General features: G+C 34.2%; 1 protein-coding gene across 1 annotated transcript in view; it reads right to left on the minus strand.

Annotated features, from left to right (window-relative positions):
* The window catches only part of CCDC102B (coiled-coil domain containing 102B), a 170,690-nt gene that overhangs the window by 98,913 nt on the left and 45,642 nt on the right, over positions 1-26,135 (minus strand). The window contains exon 5 of the mRNA XM_026842941.1: positions 25,683-25,784. Coding sequence (XP_026698742.1) covers positions 25,683-25,784 — 102 coding nt within the window. The remainder of the gene's footprint in view (positions 1-25,682; positions 25,785-26,135) is intronic.

Here is a 26,135-nt window from a genome sequence, read left to right on the forward strand (position 1 = left end):
TGTGTATAAGAGACAGATCAGGCTCATCTCATCAGTATTTTGAACTTTAATTATGCCAGATTGTAAATATAACATTTATTTAAACTGAAGTCAAACCTGAGATGATCCATATTTTTATTTATTAGGAGCACAGAATCTCTGGTATGGTGTACAAGGTCTTTTGGGTGAATTAGAAACCATGTGATAGAATTATTCTTTAACTAAGAGAAAAAACAATATATCAAATAAAGTCCTATATGCATTTTACTATTTAAATTGTAACATGAATTTACTGGTCTCTGTTTAGTTTGGCTTTGTTAACATTGATTTAGCTAGAATTATTGTACCAGATGTTTTCAAATGTGGTTTTGTCGAAACCACAAAACTCATGTTACTACAGTTTTACCTTAATTTTACCACAAATATAATAGATTTGGTCCAATGTAATACATTTCTTGCCTCTGTAATATATTGTAATGAAACAATAGTAACAGAAACCCACACTACTATGCAGTCATCCTTAACTACATAGAGAGATGGTACTTTTCTTCCTAGGTATTACTACTTTGTTATTATCACCATACATTACATTAAAAAAAAAAAAAAAAAAAAAAAAAAAAAAAAAGGCAGATGGAACATTTATATTTGAATAAAAATGAATACAGAAATCCTGGTCCACCTCCAGATCATAACTAAAAGCTGTTGTTCTAAATCCTGTGAATCTATATCTGACAAAAATGTACTACTAGAAGCAAATGTAAAATTCAAAATTCATAATGATATCTTTTCCATAAATATAGTAAGTCTATGCTGTTCACACTGTTAAGTTTCATCCGCTCTCTCTTCATTGCCTAGATTCTATCAACATAAAGAAGTAAAATAAATTATTGAAGTAGATGCTTTGACCAGACAATTAATGTCTCATTTTAAGCAATATAATACTGCTTTAACATGTCTTTTAAAAAAAGAAAAATGTAACCTGAAGGAATCATTTATCAATATGGTGGTTTTGGTTGGAAAGGAGTCAATTTTCTTCATAGTAGCTTATATGATGCTGTGTTTTGAATTAGTGACCAAAACAGTGTTGATAACACACGAGTATTTCAGCTATTGCTGAGCAGTGCCTGCACAGCATCAGGGCCTTTTCTGTGGGGCACACCAGTGAGGAGGCTGTGGTGTGGGCAAGAGGGGACACAGCCGGGACAGCTGACCCCAACTGACCAAAGGGATATTCCATACACTATATGACATCATGCTCAGTAGTAACAGCTGGATGAAGAAGAAGAAAGCAGGGGACGTTCAGAGTGATGACGTTTGTCTTCCTGAGTAACTGTTACATGTGATGGAGCCCTGCTTTCCTGGAGATGGCTCTAATTCTCTCCCTCATCCAACTGGGTAGGGGAGTGAACGAGCAGCTGTGTGGGGCTGAGCTGCCTACCTGGGTTAAACCACAATAGATTACATGAACTATAATTGGATTACTAAAGTACTGTTTAGGTTCTAACCATAGCATCAAGAAGCAAAACCTCACAGAAAATTAAGGAATAAAACAGCCATAAGCTCAATGCACAACATGAAAAGAGGGAGAAAAAAAGAGCAAAACTTCTTTAATACCCATGCAGCACATCATTTTAAGTACTTCTTGGGCATGTCATGAAATCAACTACATTTTGTTTATTCCTCAAGCTCTGTTCCTTGAAGCATGATTTGGTGCCATTAACAGAGCTACACATATTTAAGGCAACATAATTATGCTAGGGAAATAATTCAAATCATTCATTGTATCACACCTTCAATATGCAAAAAAGCTACACAAGATACACTTGTTTTTATCACCATTTGCCTTTCTCAGGTAGTCATAGTGCTCTAGTGTTCAGTAACATGTACGTGTCCTATTTAGCACATGAGTACTTTTCCAAGAAGTCAGATCTATTGGGTGTGATATGCACAGATGGTATGAGCACATTCAGGAAAGGCAACACATTTTTCTCATGCCAAATTTATGCTGTGTGGTCAGACCAATGATGCAGAGCATCTGCAATACAATTTCTGCATTTCCCAGAATCGGAGTATCACTGCACAGGTCTTATGAAGCTGACCTGCATAAGGGACACATCCAAGATGCCCATATTTTCAGTTATGAAATTTTGTAATCAATTCAATACTTATACTTTGAACAGGACCACTCCCAAACTTCGATAAAGAAGACCTTTGAATACCACTTGAATACAATTTCTGGGAGCAGGAAGGGGAGAAGAGATATGACCACCTTAGCCTAAAACAATAAGGTGTTTGTTTCCTTGTTTTTTAATGCAACCTTGTTCTGCATCTTGAGCTGGATGCTATCACATCAACAAAGCTGTTAGTTTTGTCAGTGTGTATTTACATAATTGCAGTCCTTCTGTAAGTACAGTCTTTTTGTAGCATATGTTATCTTATATATCCAAGGCATATCTTAGTTTAGTTCAATTTACTAATTCCATGCAGCTGCTGCACATTTAACACATATGAAAGAGTTAAAAGCAACCTTCCCATCCACATTATTTTACTGACTGTTGTAAACAATATCATACAGTTGTTCTAAATACACATTAGCATATTATATTAGCACAAAATATTATTCTAGTCATACTTTTTAGTTAAACTTTTCTGTCTTACTGATCCACTGCAGTTGACTATACTTGTAAATTGAGAGCTGCCCAACTCAAAACAATATAACAGCTTTGGTGAGGTGGTTGGTTGTTTATTTTGGATTGGTTTGGGAGAGGGAGGGTGTGAACAACAGATCTCTGCAGTAGAGAAATGCTACCTGGCTCAAAAGATTAAAAAACCCCCACAAACATCCTGTATAATTTTGAAAAAAAACCCAACCTGTATAATTTTGATATGTTCCTAAAAGCCATTGTGTTAGTAGTGTGTTGGAAAGAATTCACAATGGACAATTTTCAGAGCACTAAAGCCTTCTTGCAGGATAATATTGTTATTTCCAATCTTGAAAAAGAAAGTATGTAGCATCATTCTTCCGTCAGATCACCCAGAAGGTACCTCTAATGTGTGTGCTATGAAATGAGTAAAGCAATTCTGACAGATCTCTCGAAAAATTTACCTGAGGACTAGTGGAAAGCAGAATCATTTTCCTGTCAACTTTTGCTGGTGTCATCAAGGGAATTATGCCTAGTTTAGCAGCAGGCTAGGGTAAAGGGTGAAAGGACACAATACACAGGAAAGTAAAAAAGTTTAAACATGCAAGTCTTATGGCATTCTTCATGGTTTCTGAAGGCTATGCACCATTTCATAGAAGTTTCTAGTTGGTATGTATGCTTTTCTGCCACTTCCTATATATGTTTCTCGTAATAAAAATTCCTCTTTGCCTGGTCTAACAAGGTCCATTTTTTCACCTCCTCAGTGGGAATTCTTTAATCAACCATAAAATTCTGATAAACCATTCCCTACTCTCCTAATGACGTGCTTTGAACCATACAAATAAATAGGGAAAATCAGTGATCTTGAGAGGCAAAAAAGGTATGAGTATGGTCAAAGTCTGGATAAAGTGACTGACACAACGTTATGGTAGCCACTGGCCCAAAAATATGTGAATATGCTAATACAACAAAAACTAAAACAGACATAGAAAAATGTAAATTAAAAAAAATATTAAAAATGTATTTTTTCTTGTGTACATGAGATGTTTAAAGATATGCAGGACACTGGAAAATCTCTAATTTGCTACTCAACATCAACAATTTTTTGCTATTTCAGATCATACAAGACAGCAGACTATTCCTTATTTCTTGAGAAGGTCCAGTGGCTAGGTAATAACTACATTTATAAAACTGGAGTTTTCTCCATTCTCTAGACTATCCTAAAATCAAGCCACCAGCAACAACTATGGTGTTACCAAAGCCTTGTTCAGTGGGCATGTTAAAAGACTTTAGAAAAATAATAATTTTAATTATATTTCTTAAGTTTTAATTAGGGAATACAGACGTATCTTAAGTCTGAAATGAAGTATACTAATAGCACACAGATGCTGATGACCTTAACACAAAGCATTGTGAAACTTTCTCTGGATGCTGTTTACAACATATCTATATTCAAATACTTCATATCACCTGTTGTTATTTGGCATAATGTAAGATAATTCATGGGTAACTACTGCATAAAATGTCACTAAAAAGATAAATCTGCTTGCAAATCAAATTATAAAAATATAATTTAAATAATAAAACTTCCAAATAAGAAACAGTTTATATGACCCCATATAATTTCAACAATAAAAGTTTTGAGTGAAGTGTTGTATTTGCCTTAGGATATATTAGAAAATGCCACCATATCGTGGGTGAATTTTCTAAATATCAGTTTAGCTGGTTTTATGAAACACAGCTCCTATTTCTCTAGAGCCAAACTGAACTCTCCAGACCAAGAGAAATTCCTTAGCCCAGAAACAGTGTTTAAGAAAAATACAAAGACTTATAATTTTGTCCACAGTTAAAGATGGATGTGAAATACTCCAACCTGCATGCACGTCCAAGCTGAATTTCTATCAGCCTACCCTCACTAGTCCAAAACAACAGTTTACTAGCCTATGCACAGAGCACTCATTTTATTTCAGACACTGAATATCAGAATTCATAATAATTCTTGCGTTACAAGAAATCTACACCACGTAGAATAAGAGATTGCACAGTATCTATTTCAGAGTTCATAATTGCTATCTGTTAAGAATTTCTGATGTATAATTCTAATATTATGCTGATTTACTGCTTGGAGTTGTGAGAAAGTGAATTCAATTCATTGTACATGTTTTGGGGCATGCCATGAATTGTATGATTCACACTTTTCCCATGATTCTCCTGTGACTATGAAACATACTTGTTTGTATTTAATTTTGTAATTACAAGTGATCCTAACATAATTTCTTAATTTTTAATAGAATTTTCAGGATAAATAAAACCAATTATGTACTGTATTTAAATATTTAATAATGTACAGAAGATAAAAATGATTGAAGTCTTAAAATATTGAACACCAATATTGCTAAAACTCCTTTCTAAATACATTAGTATTGCATTATTTTGATTATAGATGTGTTGAGTTTTTTCACCATTTAATTTTATTTTATTACTTCATTATGTGAACACATCTTTATAATGGACAAAACATAAATGCATGGGATGAATAGACCTGTTCAGAAAATTATAGAGGTGATATAGAACATATTCTAATATTCCACAGTACTATATGCAAGTTAAGGAATCATATCTAAGGTTTAGAGACAAATCTTGCTTTCATTAAGAAGAACAATAATCTTTTCCTCCATAGGAGGAATAAATGAGATTTAAAACATTTCTAATCATTGCCCTTCATAAACTCCAGTTTTCACAACTACTTTTTGATTGGCATGTGACCTTCAGCATTCCAGAGTGCAAAACTTCTGCTTCACAGACACAAGCTTGATTTGTTCTTACGAAATTTAATATAGGAATATCCTGGAGCATTTCATTTACCATTTCTGTGTGAGTTGCATCCACTGTTCAGTGAAATTAACCTATGTGCATTTAGAAGCTAGTAAGTACCACACACTCTGAAAGGTCTCCTTGAAAACCTCTTGTGAGTTGTCATCACATATTTGGGTCACTAGTAATAAATTCCTTATAAATAAATTATGAACTGAATTTTATGACCTGTAACATTTCAGGAAAAAAAACACTTGGAAAAAAATTGTTATTAGCTAAGAAATAACAAGTATAGTGAAAAATCCATCTGGAAATTTTAAAAAATGTGATTTCTAATCCTTTGTTACCTAATCAATTAGTAACAGATTAGTAAATTGTAGTCACAATAGTGTTAGGTCATATAACTTAATTAACATTCATTTCTTCCTATTTCAGAGGATGCATAAATTAATGAAAAATACCTATAGGTATTCAAGGCTTTTAATTATCTTTAATATACTTAATCTCTTAGTATTAACACCACAAATTTTTGAAATTATTGAAGCATTCATTATTTCTTGATGGAAACAAACTTAACCATTTATAAGGTACAAGGGTTTTTTGGAATGTTTTGAAAACAGAAAAGACAGTTAGGGTCAAATAATTTTTGTTAAGAATTGTGGGATTTTCTTCTACATGTAGCTAATTTTCTTTAACTAACTTTTCTCCCAAATCAGCCTCTTGTTCCAAAAACAATTGGTACCGAAGCACTATGGTGATATAGTTCAGATTTTCATCATTCTCCTGCAAAGTAGTAACAGACTCACAAAGGTCTTTACAAAATTATAGTTCCATTGCTAAATTATTTCTACTACCACGGAATGTTCTTTGTCTTACTTCTGGACTATATTTACTTATTCCTTCATTATAATAACAATAAATCCTCATTCTTTAAGATACCTTCTTTCTTAAGCAATTGAAGGCCACATGAAAATGTTACATATTGCTATAAAGTAACTGAGGATAACAAAGTCATAGAAATACTATTAAACCTTTTGGTACTGAAAAATATTAAAATGTTTTTCACTAATTAGCAGTAATTGGGATAGCATTAAACCTAATATCTGTTGGGTTTGCATATGGCAGAGTTCATTTATGAGTTTGTCTTATAGATTTTTATTTTTATAGAGAAACATGAGTGGCACAAGATTAGTTTAGGCTTTTCAATTTCTTTACAATTTATTTGTATAAACAAACAAACAAACAAACAAACACCCCAAACTATCAAAACCAAATACCTCTCCTCCTTGATTTCTGTTATAGTCTAGTGATTTTAACGTGTCTCCAGTGGTGTGACATCATAGTGGTTGATCAGTTTTTTGAACATCGCCACTATCACTTCAACTGAATTTGAATAAATTATGATGCAAAATATTGCCCCAAAAAATGAAGGAAGCAGTGCAGAAACACTGAGGTTTATTGTTTTAGGACAAAGAAACATCCACAAATATAGAAATGACAGAAGGATACTGCTGTATAAACCCATAGCTCTGGTATTTCCTCATAGATAAACATGGACAATTTGCTTTCTCCTAATTTTTATACATGAGTTTCCACATTATGACAAATACCTTGAGGTTACAGTAAACCACATTATTAAAAAAAATCCATTATCTCCTAGGAACCAGCAGTGGTATTATAAACAACTTTGAATGTCTGTAAGAGTTACATCATGGACACTGTACATTACGTACTCGCATTTTATGGTATGGTTTTCTTTGTTGTATTGAAATAACACACTTGATTTTTACTGAATAAAATATATATGAAGTAGAAAACAATTAGTGACTGTTACAGCTACTGCATTCGTCAAGAATCACATTACGGATGTGACGAATTAGATCTCTTTTAAATTAATCCTTCATAGATTTTTTTTTTTTTTTTTTTTTAAATTCAGAACGATAAACAAAAACATCTATATTACCTAGAATTGTTCCTAAGTTAAACCTTATTACCCCGGCATGAAAAAAAAAGACTAATGTCTAAAAGTTCAATAAAATGGAACATGTATCTCAAAGAGTGTTAACACTCAGCCCTACTTTAGTCTTTCCTATGGCAAAATTTGAGAAATGTTCTATATCCAGTATTTACATCTCCATAGATTGTAACAACATTGGAATATATTTCAATACATTTCAATATAGTAATTTACACCATGTCTTTTGCCAGAGTACTCTTCAAGAGTACCCATTTTTTATTTTTTAATCCCAGTCTGATTTTTTTTAAGAGAATTGGACCAACACATGTGCAACCATACTAAAATATCTGATTTATTTATACTTTTAAAAGTTACCCTAGTTATTTTTTTACCTGAATAATTTTTATTTAATCATTTTATTAACGTTTCAGATAATGAGTGAAAGACTAGAATTAAGAAATCTATCAGAACTTTTGCCATATACTTACTAATGATTTACTTCTGCATTAAATTTATTAATGCAAACTAAAATAATGACATATACATGTAAATAAAACATTCAGATGTGTTACCTCAGAATATAAAAGTAAATAGAGGATGAGGAAAATGATGCTAAGGTGAGCTTAAAAGTTGCAGCTGTATGAAACAATGAAAGAATTATTTTTTATCCCAATTTAATCGTAAATTTCTATGGTGACAGAATATTTATTTTTTACAATATTACCACCTTTGTTTTATTAATCAGCAAAATCAGTTTCAAGTGTAAATAATTTACTTTTTTCTTTAAAAATAATACATATTTATAATTATACCTTCAGTAATATTTTTTCTTACACCAACAAAACCACTGGATTTTGCTCACATATGATAAATTATTTCTGATAAAGATTATTTGAAATATTTTCTTCCACAACACAGCATCTCAGTGGTGTTACTTAAGTCATATCACTGTAGTATGGTAGGACTGAAGTGCAACTTTCCTGGTGTGGCTTCCGAAAAAATATGTAATTCAAAGAATCTAATGCCTTGTTACCTCCTTCATATCTGAAAATTAAGAAAAAAGACTGCCCATAATCCAAGATTAAATTAAAACATATTATAACCCTATAAACATTTTTAATAGAATATACCTGAGTCTGACTCTATTTTATTTTATTTTTGAGATCTGCATTAACTGCAGTCATGTGGTAACAAAAATGAGAAATTCTTTCCATATGAACGAAAATGCTAACCTGAACTCTGTCCCGGGGAAAAGAGAACTACTTATGAACTATGGTTTAAAGAAAAGTAATAATATATGGTCTGTAGGGTTTTTATAAATATACAGATAAACATAAACTGTATGCATAAGGTATTATACATATCTAAATCTTGCCATTTAAAGCATGAAATGCTAAGATTTGAAAGTGGGATTATTACTAACACAAAAACTTGAAGAATTTGAGACAACAAAGATGTTGAGACATGAAAAATATATAAGGAAAAGCTGTTTTCTTACAGACTGTTCTTAGAGCTTGTATCAAAAGAGTAACACTGAGAATTCCAGCACTTTCAGAGTTTCCACAGAACTCATCAAATATTCGATACCTTATTTCAAATCATGGAACTACTGATGATCTCACCATCAGAACTGAAGTGTACAGGCTGGTTTTATGCTCTGTATATTGCTAAAGAATATGTTTATTCTTATGTCCTTTGCTACAGAACACTGTAATTGTTCAGTAGCATGCTGTGGGAATAGTAAATCTGTTTGTACAGACTTTTTTGTATATGGTTTAGCACTCAAACTCTAGTGATGCAAGAGGCAGTAGCTATGATAGAAGTCTAGCGGGTTAGACGTTATTCAAAACCTGATATGATCAACGTTTCATCTACCAGAGCTGACTGTAATAGTATTTTTATAATTATTTGTATCCATGTGAATTCACAGCAATTTTTCAAATACATAAATCTTCCAAATAAAAAGAGGAGATATAGTGTCCAACATACAAATGTTGATATTCTAAGATGCAGTTGTTAGTAAAAACCTTCCTATTTTATTTGCCTTGAAGAAGCTGACAGGCTAACCAAACAATTTCGGGGGGATTTTGGTAACTGCACTCAGAGGTTATACTGGTGGATTCAGGTATGTTAACATGATACAAGTTTTGAAGCCATTTCTTTTAAGACAAAGTATGAAAGTTGGGCTACCTTGGCGATATATTTTACTACACAACAGGATAACTAGTAACTAACACAACTTAAAAAATCTTAGATAAAAAAAAAAAAAAGGAGCTAATTAAATCTTGCTATGACAAATTTTCAATTGTTCCACTGTTATATACACCAACATCAGAACTGAAATAAAGCACCAGTGTCTTCTAGTAGCATAAAAAACCAAAAAAGCCTGCAAGAATTGAATTGTGACACAGTTTATGGTCCAAGTATTGCTAAATATAATTGCCTCTGTTCTACCAGTAACACATGAAAAAGTCCAGCTATTGACTTTAACAGTCCAGATTTTGGACTTAACAATCATTATATCTTCTTTAATTAATTAAAAAAAATAATCTAAAAGTAGAAGTCAGAAGTCCTCATCACCACTACAAATTAATTTACATTTCAATCCAGTTTCAACGCTTTACTGCCAAAACTTTAAAGTACATCTTTAAAGGCAAGAAACTAATGGTCAAATTGGAATGTGATGTCTATCAATAATCTAAACTCTTATTTTCTGAAGAATGCAAAGTAGGAGAGTCCAGTTGAATGAAGTAAGTTAGAGAATGGAAATAAAACTTTTTTGATTCCAAACACGGACTGCTCCTTTTCAGGTTAATGTTGTTTCAAATCTGTATGATTAAACTATTTCTTTGAGGGGCTTGGCAGTATTAGAATTAAGCATCAACAGTCTTCCTACCCATGACATTGAAAGACAAAATCTTATGTTGGAATAAGCCCAAGGACTTGAATGGGATATTGCTTATATGTCTTTCAATGTTCAACGCTGGACAATGAAAGACTAACAAAAATTAGCTAAACAGTCTTTATGGCAGTTTAACTGTTAGACTGTTCAGGCTGAATAGGAATTGAACACCTCAATCCCATTTGCAGTATTTTATTACATGTGGAAGAGCAGCACTGAAATAGTCTTAAAAGGATACACCTCAGACTAGATAATAGCTTAGATTTCCTATTTCTCATGTTATTTAGTTCTGGGACATATGTTCTATCTCTTTCTCTTCATAGCATATTGTCCTTAAAACTTCAGATTTATGGAGTTGATATTTTCTAAATCATAAAGATTATTCTTGTATGTAAAAACAATAAACCTTCTTTATTAGATTTAAGAAGTCCCAATAAGGCCAATGGAAAAAAAAGTTTAGTCTCAACACAACCATGATTTTCTGAAACAAACAAAAGCATCAATATCTTTCTTCACCTAATCACTGCAGTCAGATTGATTTTTCAGCAGGCAGACTATTATGTATGTGTGAGTACCATGACCTTTTAGATTTTACCAATAATATTCTTCATGTAAATTGATCCATCTTATACCACTGGAGCCAGGGATGCAGAATGGCCAGAAGCATTCACCTCAACTTAGTTAGCTAGAAATAGGACCTCTCATGAAAAAGCAGCTTCTTCAATCATGGTATGTGGCTTATGTATGTCATGTGATGAGACATAAATGTCTAAGCAAATTCAGAACTGCAGATACTTTTACACCTAGTAATCATAAAACCACAAGAGTGTGAATGTAGAGTAACCAATTTAAACTTCAGCACCTCTAGGCCATTAGAGTTAGCAAAAGGTATTTCCACCCAACTATACAGGAGCCTGTTACAGTCATTTTCATTTGAAGCTCAGCAATCACCATTGTTAACCTTCGGTGAGACATAAAAGTCATTAATTGATTAATTTATCAGAACAACCAGAAATCACAAAATAATACTAGATAAATCCCAGATAATTTTTAACCAATCTGAAGACAAAAGGAACTTAATATTTTTGTGAACTAGACTAGGCTGTGTTGAACCTCTCCCTGTTCTACTGTTTTGTAGCCTCTTAGCCATGCTCTAATGCTGATACAGACATTTGATACTAAGTGAGGAACATCAAAGCTCTAAGGGCATCCTCCCCTTCCTGAGATCTGGCTCCTTGGGCTCAGGACCAACTTAGAGAGTGTAACTGAGGGCTTGCCTCTGCTCCCCTTTAGGAAAGCATCTTAAGTAAATCTGTTTCAGAAAGTTCTGCTGGAAACCAAAAGCAAGGCTTGCTCCTCCTTGGCTTGGGAGCTTTTATCCTGAGGTTCTCCCATGATCCTTGTCTGAGCTCCAGCTTCAGCTGCATCACAGTCACTCACTTGATGATCTGGACTTTCAGCTGACCCTGGATTCCACCACCAGACCTACTCTGCTTCCTCAGGTGCTGTGGGACTGGGTAAGGTCTCTGACTCTCCAGGACCTAATTTCATGCTCAGCTCCTGGCTCCCCTTTCCTTAGGGAATGAGTGCCCCTCTGACATGGGGAAGAGATCAACATATTGATTTTGACACTGATAACCAAAATTACAGTAATATAATGTAAGAGGAATTCTGGATTGCAAATACTTATAACCATAACGTATCTATACAACATTGGCTAAAAAAGCAGACTCCTGCTGAGTTACAAAGACTTCTTGTAAACACTACAGTGACAGAAAAATATTTTTTAGACAGCTTTTGGAAAGGTTTCTACAACCTTGCTCAGGCAGGATATTAAATAGTGTATTAAATATAGTGTACTATTCAGTACTAAAGAAATGAAATGTCATTCCAACATGGTTCTCACTCATTTGTATTACACATTTGGTAACACAAAAATAAATCTCCTTAGTAAGATGCATGGCTTGAGGTAAGTAAATCAAACAATGTCAACTATTTGAAAGAAGCACAGAAAAATATATGCAAAAAGGAAAGTGAAAGTAAAATTAAATGAATCACTGAATGAGATAATGCGTAACACAATCTGAGAGCTACACAATACAGCAATCACCCCAAATATTCCAATTAGAAATCTGATAAATGAGTACTTATTTTGGTATCTAAAGGTTCCTGTTAAATGACTTCTTGATTGGTATTTCTGACTCCAGACAAAAGGAAAAATAACAATGAAGACATTTTCCTTTGAAATTATGTTATATGACAACAGCTAAAAATGTCTTGAAATTTTTTTAACATATCCACTTTTCAACTATAATTAAACAAAGAGCCTAGAAATATGAGACATTCTTAACTTACAAAAAAAAATTTAGAGTAATTTTTTCCATAATGTTTCTGCATTAAGAAGGGCAGAAGTAGTGATCAACACTGTCTTTTAAGGAACAACCTTTATCATCATCAAGCATCAAATATAATTCTGCTCAAAGCATCTTAGAAAAAGAAAAAAATAAACACAACAACAAGAACAAAAAAGCATTGTAACTTCAGATAGAGAAATAACTTTGGTATCTTAGATCAACTATTATTTTTCTTCCTCATAAATTTTCTGAAACAGAGAAAGACAGACAGATCAATATCCCTAAATTGAGAAAAGCAAAGCCTACAAGAAGTGATGGGGTCAGACAAGAGGTGTTCAGCTCTATAAATCAGTATTTATGCCATTTAGGGAATATCTGGCTCCAATGTACACAAACGACATGATTTTTTTAAAAGAAATCTCTTGACAAAATGACTTTAATAACAAAATTTTAAAAAAAATATATATTTCTGCCATCTGTTTTGTCAAAAGACTTATTTTTTTATGCAATTCTTAAGCCTCAGGGCATTGATTAGTTGGTTGGTTGGTGGGTTTTGTTATTGAGGGTTGGTTGGTTGGTTGGTTGGTTGGTTGGTTTGTTTGTTTTAATAAAGATTCTGTGAGGAAATGTATCATTAGAAGAACATGGAAATAAAAATGGTAGTATAACGAGAAGACAATCCTCCGTAACTGACAGTTACAGGACTAAGTGACTCCAACACTAACTCAAATGAGCACAAGAGGCAACGAACTAAAATCAGACTACTTCCAGTTGGATTACTATTTCCATATACTGGAATAAATAAAGTAAAAATTTAAAAAATAATAGTAATAAAAAAAAAAAAGAAAATGAAATGTTACGAGGCTTTACACAGAGACGTAGCTTCCACACAACCTTGGCTAAAAAGGTTAGGAAGTGAGAGGGCAGTTCAGGTAGAACTGAACCCATGATCTCAATGAACATCATAACCCAAGATAGATGTCCTGAAAGCAATGAGGTATGCATAGCACAGCATGACAAAGCACAAGATATTCCAAGTGTCTGCTGCAGGTTGTTGAAAGAACTGAAATTTCCAAAGGTTATAAGAAATATCACAAAATACATTTCAAATACATGAGTACACATTTCTAAGAGGGATACTGCTGAAGAACAATCCCCTTCACTCTTTTTTCAAGACTGTTAAAGGTATTTTTTAAATTAATTTTAAAAGTCTGGTTTAATTTATTTTATTATTCTTTAAAAGGGATTTGTCAACAAGTGAATTTGAAAGTCTACTACTTCAAAGAAGTCGCAAGTAAGAAGTTAATCAGAACTCATTTCAAATATTCAGTGATTGTAAGAAATACCTTGCCAGCTGAGACAAGCTTACAAATATTCCACATAGGGCCAAAGTTTCTACTTAACTGAAAAGATTACTCACTGACACTGTCAGATTTGACAGGCTGAATTTAAAGGAATGAAACTTGAACTGAACATCAACATACTTTGATGCATAGCTCCCCCTTTATCAACTGACAACTTAATCATAAGACAAAAATAAAGGGAAAATTCCTGACCTTCTTTCAACAGCAATAATATAAAGAACATGTTTCAGGAATTCATAAAATAGTGGGGGCAGGGGGAAATAATTAAAGAAGATCTGAATTTTATTTTCATTAGAGATTTTGGAGAATAATATGAAAACGCATTCAAATCTAAGAACATAAGAGAAGCATGGAAATAATCCTGTGCCCATATTTTATATATGGGCTACGTCACAAAGAGAACATCGTTGTGAAACAGACAAAATGGGTAGTTAAAAAACCCTGGGGCCAGCCACCAGTCATTAAAGAATTCAGAAGGCCAAGAAAGCAGTTAAAATGATTTTAAAATAATTTTTTAAAGTATTTTAAAATATTTTAATTGCTTCAAGACAGGATTAAAAAAAGAAGGAAGACCTAATACCTGTATCAAGAAAACTGACATTGTTAATTACAAATAAGATGACACATAGACAAATATGATATATTGAAGGAGAATCAAAACACTTTTTGTCCAAGAAAACTTAAGTCTCACTAATCTATTTCAGTTTTCTGAATGAGTCAATATATTGACTCTGCTGGGTCAGAGGTCTAGGGAGGTCTTCAAAAGGCATTTAACAAAGGCCTTCCACAATGATTCTTACAAAAACTTAGCTGACTTGGGGAAAAGACCCTCACATGTTACAATACTTTAGTTATTAATATTTATTAAATTAATAATTATTAAATTAGGAAAAAATAAGGGAAAAGGTTTGAGAAGAGAGGAATAAATGATCAGTTTCCATGCTGTAGGAAGATCTTATCAGTTGACACCCAAAGGGACCCATGCTTGGCTTTTGCCATAGGAAAAAAAAAAAAAAAAAAAAAAATCTTCAATACTTAGTGATGAAAAGCGAAAAATTACAAAGTTATGAAAATCAAACCACAGTTCTGATTCTACTGATAGAAGTGCAGCTCTTCAGTTTACTGTTATCACTCAAAATAAGATCTTGTAATTATAGAAGGTACCCTTATTTAAAAATCCCAGATTTTTTTTTTTTTTTAAATATTGTGTAATAGCAGTAAAAAAATAAGCAGAAGATTAAGAGTTATTAGGAAAAGCATATTAATCATAATAGAATATATAACTATTCCAGTCATACAGTGAGATCTTCAGTAGTGTATTTCTGTTTACTATTCTGTCCACCTCACCCCCCATTTATATAAGTTTGGAACTGGAAAGTCAGAGAAATAATAATAAGCGATTGATGGTAAGGAATTGCTGGTATATGATACTTGAATAGGAGGGGAAAAAAAACGGCTGAATTGGTATATAGGATCCTGGAGTGGATGGACTGAAGGAAGAGGGAACTGAATTAATTTTCTATTTCAATATCATGAAATTGCAGATGTAGATTTAAAGCAAACAAGATAAATACTTCACCCAGCATACAACTAAATATATAATTGTTCATGGCAGGCCATAATGAATGTTAAATTTTGACCCGCGTTCAAAAAATAATGGAAAATATTCAGAGAAGAAATATTCAGTAAGAAGCTGAAAAACATCACTTGCATTCTAGAACTTTCTAAGCCATAAATTGCTAAGAAGCCATGACAGTGCTCTGGGAAAGTATTCTTGTGCTGCTTTTATTCAGTCTTCCATACATGCCCATTTTTGGTCAATGCCAGAAATTGGATAGAGGTCTAGATGAACTTTTGTTCTGATGGCATGCAAGTACTTTCATGCCACTCACAAAATAATGAAAGTAACTGGGATTTAAAAACAAGATTCCCCAACTGGCTTGAAAGAAGGGGAGAGAAGTGGTGCAATAAAATTGAGATGTTATTTATTTTTTCCCTTAATTTTTCATTTCATCATTCTAAACTTTTAAAAGCTATATATAGAAAACATGAAGAAGGGAGAAAAGAAAACAATATTGGCTTCATAAATTTCATAAGAAAAGATGAAATAAATTTTTTTCTGAACTGTAAAAATTTCTTGTTGTTAAAAATGTGATTTATTGTTTATTGAAAAGTTGGAGTGGAGATGTTGTATTTTGTAATTATCTGTAATTGCAGCCATGATATTCAACGAGGTGTTACTTTGCCATATGCATTTCTATATATTCAGTCTGCCATGAATAGTCTCCTGTGACTTTTAAATAGACTTTTAAATAGAAGACATCAGTGTAAAAAGAAGGAAATACTGTAACTAATGTAGGTAATACTTTATATATTTCTATGAAAAATTACATGTTTCATCACTTTGGTCTCATCACTGAGCCTGAGGCTGAATGATTGAAGAGATCTCCTCCAACTAAACCTACTATTATTTTATGATCAGAATATATTCCTCAGTAAATTATCATATTAAGATATTCATGCTCTTAAAGTTTTTTTTATGGAAGTTACAGAACAATACTAAATATGTACCCTTAGGAGAAATTAAAATCTTGTCCTAAGAAAAAATACAATATAAAAACCTTGATTATACACAGACATCAGTAACACCTATAGTTTTTCTGATTTTTATACAATCTTCAAAATTTTTATCACTACAGTTTACAGGCCCATTCAAGAAGTTAGGAAATAGGAGATAAAATACTAGACTTAAATGAAAAAGTTGAATCATACTAATACTCTTAAATTTATGCCACTACTCACATACAAATGACAGATTCATTTTTAAATCTGATCTTTGAGCTTTAGCTTCTTTTCAGGTATACTGATTCAAATATTTCTGAAACTGGAAACAGTTTGGTGAGGAAAACAGACTGCTGAATATTGACCCATAACAATTTGTAATCCAGTCATTTTTTTCCTTGCTGTTATTAAATAAAAGCGTATTTTGTAATAGGAAATGAACACATCTGTAAAATTCTCTTTTTATTTGTTTTTAGCTCGACACTTTTCTAGGTTTTCTAAGGAATTGAAATAAGCATTTCATCAGAAAAGTAATTAGAAAAGAGTCATATAAAACCAACTGTATTCCAAGTGGTAAATCTTACAAAACATACTGTGTTTTAAAAATCTGTTAAGGGAGAAAACTGTGCAGCCAGTGCTGCTTTACCACCACAATAATCAGCCCCAGAGATTCGCATTCATACAAAGGTAAAATCTCCACTGGATACACAGTGCTAGGTAAAGTATCAAAGTGTTTAATAATAATTACCGTAATTATGGTGTCTCTAGAGTTTTGTTCCGGTGAAGAGTAAAAAATAAATTAAAAACTCAGTCTAAGAGATCTGTGACACAAAACCAGGAATGAAACACATGGCAGTTAGTAAAAATCTTTACTATTCAAACTTCTCTCGTACCATCTAGGCAAATTATAAAATTCCTCCTCTATACTGTGGTGCCTTCACAAAACACCTCTGGCAGATTACATGTATTTAGATATCAGGTAGACAGATCACTATCTACTCTGATCAGTGTTAACAAGGCAGAAATTCGCATCTTCTTTTGCATTTGGCTCTATTCATACCAGTAAGTCAGCACAGCAGGAATCAGTAAATAAACTACAACAGGTTCTGAGGCCCATGCACAAACACAAGAGACTAGATTCTGCCTGCTGCTATGGCTCTTAACCCACATGCAGTATGAAGCCATCACCAAAACTGTTGCTGGTCCAGCCCTGTCCACTCCCTTAGGGCTTGGAGCAAGGACCATGAACATCTGAACCAGAGCTTCCCACATAGTTTTCTTCAGAAGGAATTAAGTGTATACAAAACCACTCTGAACTAAAATAATACCAGTTCAAGGGGGGATGATGAGGGGATCTGCCTTAAAGCCACATTCCTTCTTTGAATGAAAATGGTAAGGTATGATAATACAGCTGCAGCATTTGTCACTTTATCTCATTCATTTTTCTTAATGACGTCTTAAATTTTATTTCAAAACTGTGCTTGCAAATGCTGTTCTAGTTAATAATTTGTGATGAGTTTCTGTGGCGCTTGGAGTCATAAGGCCGTCTCTTGTTCAAAGTGTTCTAGTGTGGTGCGTTAACCTTGGCTTACTGTCAGGTGCCCACCAAGCCATTCTCGCTCCCTCACCTCAGCAGAACGAGGGGAGCAAATACGATGAGAAATTTCATATATCAAAATAAAGGCAGTTTAATAAAGAAAAAAATATGGCATATGGAAGCAAAACAAGCAACAAAAATATCAAACCCCAGAAAACCCCCAACCCATAAACAGAGATGCATTCTCTCCTTCCCACTGGCAGGCGATGTCCAGCCACTTCGTGGGAAGCAGGGCCTCTGTACACATAGAAATTGCTTTGGAAGACAAACACTTAACAACAAATGACTCCCTCCAGTTCTCTTAGTTTTTAGTGCTGAGCACACCATCATATGGCATGGAATATCCTTTTGATCAGTTTGGGTCTGTTGTCCTGGTTGTTTCCCATCCAAACCTCTTGCCCACTCCCAGCCTACCAGTCTTTGCACACGAGGTTGGAGGGACAGCCTCGATGCTCTGCGAGCACTGCTCAGCAGCAGCAAAACAATGGTGCAGTACTGACTTCCTTCTCACCACAAGTGCAAAGCACAGCATGCCTGCTATGATGAAAGTTAACTCCATCCTACACAGACCCAGTACATCTACATTCAAGTAAATAGCAAACAGTTGGAATAAATAAAAATTAAGAAACTTTAAAATGATCCAAATATTTCTCGGAGAATAGCATACAGTATGAACAATCTTTTTAGCTTCTTGTATGGAATATTTTATATTATTTTTATTAGCAAAAGAGAGAAACATTTAATACTTCAGTTGCCAAAACTGTAATTGAGATTTTGCTCTCATAAAAAATTTCAATATATGTGTTTCATATACCATATAAAATATGTTACTAAGATGTGATGTGATCCAAGATCTGCTCATCCAGAGGGTTTACATGTAAGTAGTGGTAATCCATTAAAACGCAGTAGACACTAGAAACAAAAGAGGTCTGATATATAAAGCAATCTTTAAAAAAAATAGTCTGTTCCTAACTAGAGATGAAAAATAGCTGGTAATATTTTACCCTGAATCAGGAAGATACAGAACCTTAGGATGCTGCAAGTTTAAAAACTGTGGTATTTGCAGTTCCCTTTCTTGAGAATCGTGTATATAGCCATTATTTCCATGAATTTGCAGTGGGGTTTTGCTTCAGTTAATACACCCAATACTTCAATCACTTTGAAACCTTTGTCATACAATTGCATACCAAGACAGATCACAATATATGCACTCCTGTATTCTGAAACAGCTGCTTAAACTATAAAGAATTGAAGTAAAATATACTATCTTGATAATAAATATGGAAGTGAGTACAAGGGTATTATAACATTTTTCTTAGAGATTTACAGAAACAGAGAATTTTTTGTTTGAAATTTTTCTAATTTGATTTTTCTAATCTTAAAGACGAATGACTGAACTTTGATTTCTTATTCAACTAAAAAAATAAATTTAGCAGTAATTTAGGTTCACAGCCTTTATCAGTGTTTTTAGTTAAAGTTAGGAAGCATGTCATTCACATTGTGACTATTCCAATATAAAAATTTTCTATCCATATAAATTAGAGTTTACATAGTGATACTGTGAAATTACAAAGACTTTGTAACTACAGCAGGGTAACTAGTCTCTACCATATAGAGAGTAGTTCTCATACCTTTAAGAAAACCGTCATCAAATATCTTGTTCTGTAATTGGGAGGAAGAGATACCCCTTTCATATCTTTTGTCTAAGGAAAAGGAGAGAGTGGATATTGTCCCTCTATTTCAAAAATACAAAGAAAACCAACCTCATTGATGTTGCTATCATAAAGATTAATTTTTGCCTATGAAATGTGAGGAACACACCCACTTCTGACATTGTGGTTGGATGACCTTGGCTGGATTCCAGATGCCCACTCAGCTGCTCTCTCACCCCCTCTCCTCCACAGGATAGGGAAAAAATGAAAGGGCTTATGGGTTGAGATAAATTATCCTCACAAGAAAAGCAGACCTAACTTGGGGAAAATTAAATTTATTGCCAATTAAAAATAGAGTAGGATGGTAAAAAACAAAGATGAATCTAAAAAAAATATCTTCCTTCCCTCTCACCCTTCTTCCTGGGCTCGACTTCACTCCTTTACTCATTACCCCTCTACCTCCTCCCTCTATGCATAGATGAAGAATGGGAGGTTATGGGTCAGTCCATAACAGCTTCTCTCTGCTTCTCCTTCCTCCTCATTCTGTTTTCCTGCTCCAGCAGGGGGTTCCTCCCAGTGATACAGTCCTCCATGAACTGCTCCAGTGTGTACCCTTCCCACAGGCCACAGTTCAAGAATGGGTCCTTTCCATTGGGCAAGTCTTTCAAGAACAGACTGCTCCAGCATGAGTCACCCATGGGCTGCAACTCCTTTTGTGTCCCACAGTTTTTTCCTCATTACTACACACTGATGCTCACCATTTTTAGTATATCTTAAATGTATTTTCACAGAGATGCCACCAGTACCACGGATGGGCTCAGCTTTAGCCTATGGTTTGTTCCTTTTAGAGACAGTTAGAAACGGCTGTATCTGGCACAGGGCAGCTCCTGTTCTCTTCTCACAGAAGCCATCCCTGAAGCCCCCCTGCTACCAAAACCTTGCCATGCAAACCCAGTACAGACAACTTTTCAAGTTATTTGGATAAAAAATTGACTGCTTCCTACTTTCTAAAAATCAAGCCTAAAATGTTGATGATTTAAAAACTATCTTACTGAGTAATGTTAAGATAAAATTATTCTATCTTTAAAATACATGTCGAGCAATGTTCCATCTTTAAAAACTATGGATTTTTTTCCTAATAACATTATAATCTTATCATACTGAAGATGGAAATTAAGCTATATACAAAAAAAAAAAAAAAGTCTATGCATCCACAAGCTCCAGTTCAGCATTCTGCATTTAGATTCTGTATGTCCACTACAAAATACATTCAATGAATCATGCATTTAATAACCAGATATTTACCATAATAATTAGAGATAATATAGAAGAACAGTTATTATTCCCCAAAATTAATTTGTAAATTCATTTCAAGGCCATATTCTCAAATAAAACAGAAAATATCTTTCCATAAACAGCATGTTTGTATTGATCTGTAACACCAACAAGGGCTTTTTCCATCATTTTATCCCTTCATAGATGAACTAGTGATATCCATTTAATACCTGTTGCCATGCCATTTGTCAAACAATACAGCTATTAATTTAAATGGTATTCTCCATTCCAAGGAGTACAATCGATAAAACCACATGGTAACAATGTCTGATCTCAACTGTTTCATCAATTATGCTCATCTTGTATAACAGAAGATAACCTTTCAAAAACTGCATATTGAAACATTTTAAACATACTGCCAGCTGAGTATTAATTACATTTTGTGCAAAACATAAATAATATTAGCTTTTGTGTTCAGTACTTCAATCTGCATGATTTACTACCATAAGTGGTAAGAGATTGCACAAATTCTATATTCTGTGGAGGCATACATATTAAAGAGCATGATAATTAAGTGTCAACATTAAATAATTTAGAAAACGATGCAGGGATTTCACTTCTGTATTTTGATACCATGGTTAATCTTACTAAAACCCTTATTAAAGAAAAAAATTTGTCATTGCTTATACTCTTTATAAGTATGAATCAGCCATACATCAATTAATAACACTGTATATTAATCTAAAAAACTACAGTGGATCTCCCAATTCATCTCACACACAGGTTTTGGAGAAGCTGGGATATTAAGCAACTGTGTTTTGCTCTGGAATTCATTCCATAATACATTACCCACATCCCTTGTGTCTACTTGCTAAATAAAGCCCTAATCATTCAGATTAAGATGCTCAAAGATCTTTAGACAACTGTGGTTTCTGTCTTGCATATGATCCCCTTTGCTAACCTAAACATCGAACTATCATCCATCTTTTACAGAAATCATCTAGTCTTACCCTGAATAACCACATGTTAGTTTACTTGAACTCAAGCTACCATCCTAGGAAAAAAGCCTTCAGAATCAGAAACCAAAGCCATTCTTTTCAAGTTATTGATAGTATTAGAGCAAATTAGATGGAGACAAGTCTCAGAAATTAGAAAGATTCAGCAGTGACTTTGGGATGTCTCTACCTAGTAATAGAAAGGTTTCATCTAAGATATAAATTGAGTTAAGCTGGAATCCTTGAAAAAGCAACTCTCTCCTCCCTTAACTCCGCTGTTTCATCTAACTGTAGCAGTAAGATTAAAAAATATGCTAACTAACTCTACAAACTACTGCTTTCTCCACATATGGCTGGCCAGGGCTCCAATGCCATGACTGGTTTGGAGATTAACACATTGCTAGAGTAATTTTTCTCATAAGGCTGTTTCTATCTTACTAAATTTACAGCCATGAATAGAGTTCATTGTGGCATTAAGGGTTCACCACAGTCCTTATTTCCTCTAATACTGTTGACCTTTTATTTTACTCATGTTGTCAATGGGTGTTTGGTGTCACAGAATACCGTGGTGGTAGCATTTGCTCTGCCTGCAACCAGAGCGCAGGAGCCCTGGACACAGTGAACAAGTATGCTTAGGATACTATGGCAGGCCCTGGCAAGGAGTCCTGGTTAGAAGCACTGCTGAAGACTACAAGGCTGCTCAACCTTGGTGGTGATGTACCACAGGGCAAGTTTCCCAGCCCAAAATGGAGAAACTACTCTTAGCGCAGCAGATGCATCAATTTACACATCTGGAGGGAAAATGTTCCCATCAAGGCCATGTTATCTCCCCTGAGGCTGGGGCAGGCAGAGGCTATCACCAAGCTGAAGGAACTCAGGCCTGTAGAAGACATGCTCCAATTAAGAATTCCTGTCACCAAGCTGAAGGCCAACAGGAAGCTTCTGAAATTCAGCAATGACAAAGCCCTGCACCAGGGAAGGAAGAATCCCCTAAAACAATAGAGGGACGGTGTTCTTTCCAAAGTAGCTGTTGCTTGGAGACTGGCTGAGCATCAGTCTGTTAGTGGTGTGTGATTGCTTTTGCATCACTCTTTTGTTGTTGTTGTTTTTTTTTTTTCTCTCGCTTCACTTATTAAGCTGTCTTTATCTCAACCTATGAGTTTTTTCTCATTTTTGTCCTTCAATTCTCTCCTCCATACTGCTGCTGGGGAATGAATGAGGATTGGGTGGGAGCTTACCTGCCAGCTGGAGTCAACCCATCACAAACCTGCTGACCAGAGCAGTTGTGCAGTCCTTGAGGTTTTCAAGACTCCTCTGGACAAAGAGTTTCAAGACTCCTCTGGACAAAGAGGCAACCTGGTCTGACTTCAGAATGACCTTTTTTTGAACAGGAGGTTAGATTAAAGACCATTCCAGCCTGACTTGTTCTTTGGTTCCATGATTTGCAGTTCTTGTAAATTAGAAATAGAAACATCTACAAACAAATCAGTTCTGACCCTAGCGTTTAGATGCTAACAGTTACCAATTCACCAGACTACATAATTTCCCCTGACACCGAAACACAATTTTTAATTTTCTCCTTTAAATTGATAATCAAGAGTTTTGAAGACAATCTTACCCTAAAATCATCAGTTATGAAAACACAAACACTCCAGGGGTGTTCACTTTTATGATAAGAAAACAGAGATGACTAAACTCTATCTCCACCTTTTGACTTTGATAAAAAGTTGTGAAGTTGTTTCAGTTAGAGGTGCAATACTAACAGACAGAGCTGATACTGACACTTGATCACAGATGTCTAATATTCTATGAAAGTAACATTTTAAAAACCAAACTGACAGAAACCCCAGCACAGCCATATCACTAAAAGATATTTGAAATACAGTAACATGCCTGAGCAGAGAAGCATCTCTTTGGCCACATCTTCAACCTCGAATTACTTGCATTACACAGAAATCATGAAAATACTGTGATATGATATGATATGATATGATATGATATGATATGATATGATATGATATGATATGATATGATATGATATGATGTGATAAGGTATGATAAAATAAATACTAGTAAAGGAAAATCCAAAACAGGTGTTTGCTATGTAAAATATTTTATAAATGTAAGCTATAGGTGTGAATTTCAATTTGCTGTTACTAAGCCATTGTGGAAATATAGAAAAATCATATAATTACATTTAAAAGGAGACTGCAAGTACAGAACCTGTTTCCCAAGAGAAATTACTTATTTTAACTATAATCTAAATCTGGTCCTAGCTACTCAGACAGCCATTATTCAACAGTAAATGCACATATATGTACCTGCTTGAGCAGGTCCAGAGGAGGCCACAAAGTTGATCAGGGGGCTGGAGCACCTCCCTTATGAGGACAGGCTGAGAGAGTTGGGGTTGTTCAGCCTGGAGAAGGCTCTGGGGAGACCTTATAGTGGTCTTCCAGTGCTTAAAGGGGGCTACAGGAAAGATGGGGAGGGACATTTTACAAGGACATGTTGTGATCAGATGAGGGGCAATAGTTTTAAACTGAAAAAGGGTAGATTTACACTAGATATAAGGAAGAAATTCTTTCCTGTGAGGGTGGTGAGGCACTGGAACATGTTTCCCAGAGAATCTGTGGCTGCCCCCTCCCTGTCAGTGTTCAAGGCCAGGTTGGACGGGGCTGTGAGCAACCTGGTCTAGTGGAAAGTGTCCCTGTCCATGGCAGGGGAGTTGGAGACAGATGATCTTTAAGGTCCCTTCAAAAATAAACCATTCTATGATTCTATGATAAATGACATGAAATTATTTGTTATTTAGGCAAATAAGAATGTTGCTGTTTCTCACTGCCCCACTTGTAATATCAGGTATGCACATTTACTTCTGTGTTGAAGGATTTTTTTTCTTTCTCTTTAAACAGCTTTCAGAGTCTCTATGAAAATGGGAGCCTTCTGGATTACTACTTAATTATTGGCATAGAAAACCATAAAATAAAGGAAATAACAGTCTCTGAATCATTTATCACATCATTTTTAGCAGTACAATAAAGTATAAAAGTGAACAGATCTTAGGAAGAATAAGAAATAAGGCTCTTCCTTCAGTTCTCTCTTCCCTAAGAAGAGATTTAATATTCAGCAAGACAGAGAAATGATTGGTCTCACAGCTGTTTTTTTGCTTTGACCTTCGTCAGGACTCTGCAGCTACCAAAGCCTACTTAATCTCTTCTGTTCCTCCAAGTCTTCACTTTCATTCCTAGTCTTGTCAGACTTGTCATTTCCCCCTGCTCCTTTTAAAAATGAAAAGATATTTCTTTCTGTTTCTGCACTTTACAGAAATTCAAAGTCACTGAATTCTAATTGTCTAGGTCTGATATGCAGACAGGGCTGTTCTGTCTTGCACAACCCTTATTTTAGGGACACATATTGCCATTATGAAATAGGAATTTTGGGGAGGCAATGCTTCCCAAGTAATCAAACTAAGCAATGCACATACCTTATTTTTAAACAGCAGATTACCTTGTGCATTTTGATAATCAAAACTCAAATTAGTTAGTGTTGTTTTATTTTTCATCTCCAGAAGTCCCTAAATTTTTTTTACCTGCAACTTCAAACTTCTGTTCTCTTCCAAACTTTGATTTTCTGCTTCGAGTCTCTCTCTCTTTCTCCACTCAGAGGTATTCTCAAACTGCAGTCTTTCCAGCTAGGAAGGGTTGGGGTGGGAGGAAGAACAACCAAAAGAGAGAAAAAAAGAAGAAATAATAAGTTTTAAATGCCTTGTTCTTTATTAGTTGAGGCTAAAGGCCTCACTTCAGAGTAAGGTGGGCATCTTAGAAATCAGTCCAAGATATAAGTTTTCCATGTTTCATAACATTAAGTAATTGAATTTGAAAAGAAAAAAAAAAAAAAAAGAAAATTAAAAAAAATTTGTACCTTTACAAAAATAAAGCATACGCAATGATTTTAATCTAGTAACTGGTAACCATACCTTATTTCTTTCTCTGCTATTTATGGAACAACAGTATTTAAAAAAAAAAAAAAAAAAAAAAAAAAA

Source organism: Athene cunicularia (assembly GCF_003259725.1).
Source record: "Athene cunicularia isolate RWA chromosome 2 unlocalized genomic scaffold, athCun1 chr2_part1, whole genome shotgun sequence".
In the NCBI taxonomy this organism is placed as follows: Eukaryota; Metazoa; Chordata; class Aves; order Strigiformes; family Strigidae; genus Athene; species Athene cunicularia.